Source organism: Rhamphochromis longiceps, linkage group LG7 (genome assembly GCF_057381845.1).
Source record: "Rhamphochromis longiceps isolate RC_006_pf linkage group LG7, R_longiceps_female_GT1.1, whole genome shotgun sequence".
In the NCBI taxonomy this organism is placed as follows: domain Eukaryota; kingdom Metazoa; phylum Chordata; class Actinopteri; order Cichliformes; family Cichlidae; genus Rhamphochromis; species Rhamphochromis longiceps.
In genome coordinates this window covers 4,642,757-4,650,588 of record NC_140563.1, presented here as the reverse complement: position 1 = coordinate 4,650,588, position 7,832 = coordinate 4,642,757, and the positions used below count along the sequence as shown (strand labels likewise).

Below are 7,832 nucleotides of genomic sequence, written 5' to 3'. Positions count from 1 at the left end.
TAATGCTCATGGGAAACTGAGTCTCTGAGGAAGGAACACTAGACGAGTTGACACTCAGGATAGACAGACAGATAGGTGTGTGTGGTGATGGGTTGTTAGAATATTGCCACACTGGAGATTGAACACACCATTCAGACATTAACAGAAACCACAAGGAAGAGTCACGCTCAGCAGCAGTGTGCCAGAAGAGATGCCCTCCTGTTGTTCACTTATGGTGTAAGAAAAGGGTAAGGCACATTTTCATTGTTTTTTAACTTGGAAAAAAAGAGACTGGAGTGTCTTAGATTAAAACAAGAAATGTTTCATTATCAAGGGAGTTTGTTATCAGAGGTACTGGAGAGATGGCGAAACACCAGGAAAAAGTAAGCAGTGCAAAATTCTCAACGGAGTCCTTTTTTCTGTCCTTAACCAATTTGATGTTAATCTTCAAACCGGATACACTTTTTTAAGTGTATCTGGTGGGTTCAGCAATACAAGAGTCCGCATTGATAACCGTAAAAACTAAGAACAAAATTATTTATATTTGGATTAGTACTGTTAGATATTTGTATGTTTTTGATCATTTAAGGGTTTGTTAATTAGAACCTGCTTAAACTCTTATCTTAATAAAAGTATATCTTTGTTATTATATGTTGGATGTCTTGTGATTATAAGATACTGTATTTTTGTTATATTAACATTCCCAACTGAAAAGAAGAATAACAAAATAAAAAAACAAAACAAAAAAAAGGACGAATTCGATTCTGACATAGTCTGTAATTTTTTATTTTAGCTTGTGATAAAAAGTAGCTAAAAAGTAACACATTTTGTCCATTTCCCATCTTATAAACTGCCAACCTCAGTGGTTTAGTACCTGGTCATGTCTAAGGAATTTCAAATAAAGAGCACTGTCTCTGCAAGACAATGCAGCCTCAGTGATACTGATGTGAAACGGGCATGAAGAATGATAATTCAAGCAATCCTTGCAATCAGATGATTCTGAAACAGGCTTGTACAAGAAACCCTCTCTCTATCTCTATATGAAAGTTGCACACTTGGCAATGACACAAGTTTTTCTATTTCCTATTTAGATCAACTTTTTCTAATCATTGGCGTAGGAGCAGCTGGAGCAACATATTGCTGAACCAAAGTTTGCACCATGGTTGTCCAAGAGTCACAGGATACAAAACTGACCCACAGTGATTCTGTTTCCCCAAGCCAACAAAACAGATCCAACACATCTTTATCCCAGTTCTCTGGAAACTCACAGCATTTTACTTCTAATGAAAATATCTATTATGAGCCAGAGGAGTACACCGAGACAGATTTTTTGCTCCCAAATCAGCTTTATGGCAGGTCACGGCTCACCAGATCCCCTCAACCAAGAGATGCAAATGTCTCAGGTGCACCCGAAGAGTCCATCTGTTCCATGGTTGTGCAGATTCTGGTGCCATTTCTGTTGGCTGGGCTTGGAACAGTTTCTGCCGGGATACTGCTCGATATTGCTCAGGTCAGGAACAGAACACTGCAATGTTTAAAATTGTTTTCTTTACATAAATATTTTGCAATATGTATTTTATTTATATGTTTTTTGGGCAGAGCTGGGAGGTGTTCCAAGAAATCACAGAGATCTTAATTCTGGTCCCAGCTGTTTTAGGCATGAAGGGAAACTTGGAAATGACTCTGGCTTCAAGACTCTCGACTGCTGTGAGTGTGTAATTTTACATATTTTACTGAAAAACTACAAGCTTGAGTTTAAAAACATAAAGACAACCACTATTCATTCTATTAAATAAAGTTATGATTTAAAAAGTTAAAGATTAGTAAAAAAAAAATGATACAATGGAAGGGTATACTGACAACAGCCAAATTCTCAATTATAATTCCCCCCCCCCCCCCCCCCCTTTTTTTTTTTTATCATACATGTGGATCATACTGAGACAAATAAATTCCAACAATACTCCAAAAATGTTTATTTGACTGCACATTGTTTTTAGAAAATACCATTTTCAATTGTTACCAAATTTATTTGCAACATTTTCCCTAACATCCACAATCTGCACTGTAACACTGGAGCACATTCATTTTTCAAATCACAAGAATCAAATTTTTTCCCCTTTCTGTTACTAATATTACAGTAGTAGATATTTAAAACCCCCACCCCCTCAACCCATGCACGACCCTACCAGACTAGACATGTTTGCTAGTTCATGAGACACAAGTATCAGTGTCAACTGGTGGCAAAGGGAAATGCCATCGTGCCAGGATCAAGTATTGTCTTTTGTTCTATCTGCAGAAGGGGCCATAGCAACAACACATGGCTACATGTCTTTCTTTTTTGGGCTGAAAAGCCAGAGGATATGGGGGCATTAGTCCAAGATATTCATTACCCTGTGTTTCGGTGCCCTGGAGCGAGTGCATAATGCAAACACACACACACACACACACACACACACACACACACACACACACACACACACACACACACACACACACACACACACACACACATCACAGAGGTGTTATCATCAGAGATTGGTTTTGGTGATTAAATTATCAGAATAATTTTCAACAGTTAAAAGTACGAACAGAAATAAACTTAAATAATAAAGTTATAAATAAAGAAAGTCAAGATCTTTTTTCACACAGTAGAACTTTCAAACACATTACTGCCAGTTAAGGGAATCCTATTCTGATCACTTTACCAAATCCATATAGGTTTTACCAAAATGCAACTCAATAAAGTCAGAACATAATGATGTCTTTGAAACACCACTGCTTAAGAGTAGTGTTTTATAATAGATAGTAAATAATTGATAGTAAACTGCTTCCTTTTCTTGCTATGTATACATTAATATACATACAGGCAGCCTGGACTTATTTGGTAATTTTGGCTGTAAAAGGGTCAGAAATCATACTATAAGCGAATGCTTTTGCACTTTTCAGAATAACCTCCGCTTTCAATATCTGACAGTCATTTTACATTATTGTATTGTTATGACAATGGAACAGTTTAAAGTGGGAAAAAACACAAAATAGACTCAGTTTTTTCAGATTTATAGTTAAGTGGAAACTGATATTCAACATGAACAAATGTAACACAACATCAGCTTTAAATATGAACTATACTAAATATGTACAAAAACATTTTTTGAGCCTAAGACCACTCTGTTTTTTTAATATATTGTCCCTTTTATATTACAAAGTTCCAGGTGTTTTTAGGCATTGCCACTTCTCCACACCCGCATCTCTGCTTCATGCGTCATCAATTCTTACCTGTGATTGAACCGTCATGGCTCGTGCATTCTAATGATGCACATGTAATGTTTCGTAAACCTCGTCTTCTCTTTCACTAACCATTTGAAATGTCTCCTAAGTCCCAACTGGTCGAAGAGTTACGGTAGTGCAAATCACCCATTGTAAAACCTAGCAGAGTTGACTTTTCAGTGTTCAGAGCAACGACTGTAGATTCTCCATTCACTTACTTCCTGTATTATTTTGTTAGTCCTCTGTATCTGGTGCCTTGTCCTTTGCTTTGCTTCTTTTGTTATCATCACACATAGTTTAAGGTGTGCTCTTTAATCCCAGCCTTTCTACTCTTCATAAATACCTCCTGTATCTATTTAAAGTTTCAGTTTGCATCTTCTCCTGTTGCCCTTCCCTGCAGAGATTAATGATGCCTCTCTTGGATGCATTGCCTCAATAAAGATTCCAGTCTCCATTTGACTCTGCAACTTGCATTTTATGACACACAAGAATGCACAGAGATGCACAGGAAAGACGATCTGGAAAAACATATGTTGTTTAAAGGCTTAGTATGTATTTGAAAAACCAGACACTTAAGCTAGCTGGAGAGAAACTGTTGGATCTTGTATATAAACTTTATCAAACCTGTCACTTGTGGATTCATTTTTTTAAAGATCCAATTAAAAATCAAATCGCTCCAAAAGATCCTCTGGAAAAGAACAGAGTTTGTTGAACAGTCATATAAACAATAAAACAAAACTTTACAACAACAGAGAAGGAAAAGAACACAAAGCAAATGACAACCAATAACATAACATAACTTTCTGGGCATTATTCCCAGACCTTATAGGCCGTCTTCATTACTTTGACAGATTTATAGTCAGGGTCAGCTCGTAGGATCAGAAACAATGGCTGTTGTGCCAGTCTTACAGTTAAAAGTAATAAATCCTACTTGACATTTTTATGGCTTTTATGAAAATAAGTTATAGTGCAAAAAATTAACCACAAATCTTACTAATTAGGAATTTCTAAAACTTTGGACAATTTGTGTTGTCAAAGTAATCCATAACTAATAATAATCTCCATCTGGACCCCTTTTTTTTGTTTACAAACTATAAGTCATAAACCTGTCAAAATGCAGCAAAAAACTGTCAAAACTACCCATTAATTTGAATGATTAGATTGCAAGACAAAAGCCGTGCAACTTTTACTTCTAGAGTCCTTTTGCAGTAAATCAATAAGATCTAGTTTCATTTTTATGTTACAGAGTTTTTGGGGCAGTTGTCTTCTGTGTTTCTTCTTTCCGTGTGTCCGCTAGTTTGAAAGGCTTGGTCCGCCCTGCCCGTCACAGTTTGTAACTGGTGTCCCGAATCCAAAAAATGTTGAGCAATGAAACAAACCAACAGAAGCCCAGAAGAGTGCAATCAAACAATGAGTTTATTAAAACACACGCAGGAGAAGAAGTATGCAGCATCACATCAGCACACGACTCCTGCTAAGAATACACTTGAAAATGATTTTATAACATCAGGGTTAATGCCCCTTCTCACGTCGACTACAGATCAAATACATCGATTAGATTAAAAGGTACATCTTAGATGGCTAAAAACAGACACAGAAGTTCCTCTTTCTATAACACCTTCCATACACGGCAATGAGTTGCAAGCCTAGATGGTCCCTGAGAGCTTGTCCTTTTCTTGACTTGTCTTCTGTCATCTGTTACTAAGCAAACTAAAATGCGGTTAGAAGCTAAATGAATTTCAGGCCTTTGGCCTGACAGGTTTCTGGATTATATGCGTGTCGTAAGCATGTACGCAATCCTTCTGTGCTCCAAGTCACCTACACAGTATGTGAAGACATAGCGCTTCACGAAGCTTAAAACCTTCTTTAATAGACTGAGCATCAACTCTGAATGAGCACAAACATGCAATGTGTATAAAATGATTATGGCTGCACCTGTAATAAAAAGGTTAATATGGTGGCAGTAGCTTTAATAAACATCTTTAATGCAATATCAATGCTGTAGGGTATATTATTAATGCAATGTTAATAATGCGGGTTATATTGTAGCAGTAAAATAATTTCTGTATCTCCACACTGGTCATGTGACTGGATGGCTATATCTGATTGGTGAAAGAGTTACAGGTAACTCCACTGGCGGGATGATCCATTATTAGTAGTTATCTAATGTGTGAAATGAATTATTTAAAAAAGTGTCAAATATCACTATACAGTTGTACAGTGAGATACAGAGCATCTCCAACTCAGTGCAAACATGTGTGGGTGGGCTGGGGGGTGCACAGTTCTGCAGCACTATATACATCTGAACAGTATTAACAGAAAAAGTATATAAAATGTACAAATATACAATCCAGAGTAAAAAAGTAAATATGTAAATAAATAGTGTTATGTATATACGATTCGGGTTATTGCACATAGAATTTGGTATTGCACGGTCGTGGTTTATAGAGGTAAATGGAAAAATTGGGGGTGGGACTGTGTTATTGGCGCATGTATGAGTTAAGGGTGGTTATGGCCTTTGGGAAGAATCTGTTCTTGAGGCTGTGGGTCTTTGTGCTGAGGCTAAAACCAGGCTGGGAACGGTTTTTGATGATGTGTGCTGCTCTGCTGAGGCAGCAGGAGAAATAAATGTCCATCAGGGAGGGGAAGAGGGCAGCCAATGATCTTCTGTGCTGCCTCGACTACACTCTGAAGCCTCGCTCTGTCTGCCTTAGTGCAGCTGCCATACCATACTGTGATTCAGTATGTTAGCAGGCTCTCAATGGACGAGCGGTAGAAGGTCAGCAGCAAGTTGGAGTCCAGCTTGTACTTCCTGAGGACCCTCAGGAAGTGCAGCCACTGTTTGGCCTTCTTGACTACTTCTTGACTACTGCTGAGATGTTGTCTGTCCAGGAGATGTCAGCGGAGATGAGGATGTATAGGGGGGTTGAGTCCGTGCTGTGCCTCCTGAAGTCGACAATGACCTCTTTGGTTTTCTTAGTGTTCAGTTCCAGGTTATTTTTGGGTGTAGAGAGAATACTGGAGGGGGCTCAGCACACAGCCCTGTGGGGACCCAGTGCTCAGTGTGCGAGTGGAGGAGAGATGAGGGCCGAGTCCGTTTGTAAGAAAGTCCTTTATCCAGGCACATGTGAGAGGGGAGAGGCCAAGAGTGACTAGGATGGGATGGCTGCCTGATCAGTGAGAGGTTCAAGATTCTGGTGAAAGTATGCAGGGTTTTTGATTTGGGAAAACCCAAATGCTTTTGTCCACAGTCACAGTTCCAATACAGAACTTGATATAGTCCAGTACTGATCCTGTGAAAGTTTCTAGGTCCTGGTGTTCTGATTCTAATCTGATTTTGTGAAGCAGTCCTGCTGTTTGGAGAGAGCATTTTCAGGCCAGCTTTTAACAGTTTTTGTGGTGGGCCTGGCACTGTGTTTGAGGGGGGTGTAGGCTGGGAAGAGCAGGAGGGAGAGGTGGTCGGACTGGCCAAGGTGGGGGAGGGGTATGACTCTGTTAAGGGTTCAAATATTGAGGAGGAGAGTAAAAACAACCATGGTCCAGAAGAGCTTGGTCAAACAATTGATTTTAATGACCACACGCAGCGTGGTGAGATGTACACTGCAAAACATCAGCTGTAGATCTCCACCCAAAAAGACACTTCAGATTGCTTTTGATTCATCAGGGTTAACGCCCCCTCATGCGTCATCAGATACATTACATGCATACGTCAAATCAAAACCACAATGACTTTTAACACAGTTTGAAAAGAACATTGTCTCCGTCTCCACGGCAGGTGTCTTTCTGTCGCTGCCGGACACTCGCTTATCGTCTGAAACATCAGGCCCACATCCTGCAAGAAACTGTTCTTTTTTGCAGAGACAGTTTTGCAGTTGCAAGAAAAACATGATTAACCTCTCACCTATAACTAAATCTATCAACTGTGTGTGTGTGTGTGTGTGTGTGTATATGTCACGACCTCAGCTGCACTTTGTCTCACCTCTGCTCATAACCTTTCATCAGACAGAAGGCCAGCACGTACACAACTGAAACTATATGTGTAATATATTGAATAAATCTCATAAGCAAGAACCACTACTAGAAGCTTAATGGAGGAGCCTGGCTGTGGCCTGCTGGCTGATGGGGGAGCCTGGCTGGGCCTGCTGGCTGATGGGGGAGCCTGGCTGTGGCCTGCTGGCTGATGGTGGAGCCTGGCTGGGCCTGCTGGCTGATGGTGGAGCCTGGCTGTGGCCTGCTGGCTGATGGGGGAGCCTGGCTGGGCCTGCTGGCTGATGGTGGAGCCTGGTTGTGGTTGTTGGCAGGAAGCTCTCCACCCTGGAGGAGGTGATCTTTAATAAAATAATATAAAAGTATATTCTTATATAACTGCAAACCTGCAGTTTCCTGTCAAGACTTTTAGGCCCAGATTATATTCAAAGGTGAGCCTTTCATATAATGCAATGTAATCTGCCTATAAACATTTAAGATTATAAAAAGCATTCAAAAGCATTTAAGAATATAGATTCAACTCAGCAGTTTAAGGTGGTTATAGCTGCACCTGTAATAAAGGCTAATTGGGTACCAATATGTTTAAACATCTGAATACA

The 7,832-nt window shown here is 39.6% G+C and overlaps 1 protein-coding gene across 1 annotated transcript in view; it reads left to right on the top strand.

Moving 5' to 3' along the window:
* The first annotated feature begins 76 nt into the window (after positions 1-76).
* slc41a2a (solute carrier family 41 member 2a) overlaps positions 77-7,832 on the top strand; it is a 28,745-nt gene continuing 20,989 nt past the window's right edge. The window contains exons 1-3 of the mRNA XM_085411719.1: positions 77-227; positions 1,071-1,489; positions 1,579-1,686. Coding sequence (XP_085267845.1) covers positions 1,139-1,489; positions 1,579-1,686 — 459 coding nt within the window. The 5' untranslated portion in view covers positions 77-227; positions 1,071-1,138. The remainder of the gene's footprint in view (positions 228-1,070; positions 1,490-1,578; positions 1,687-7,832) is intronic.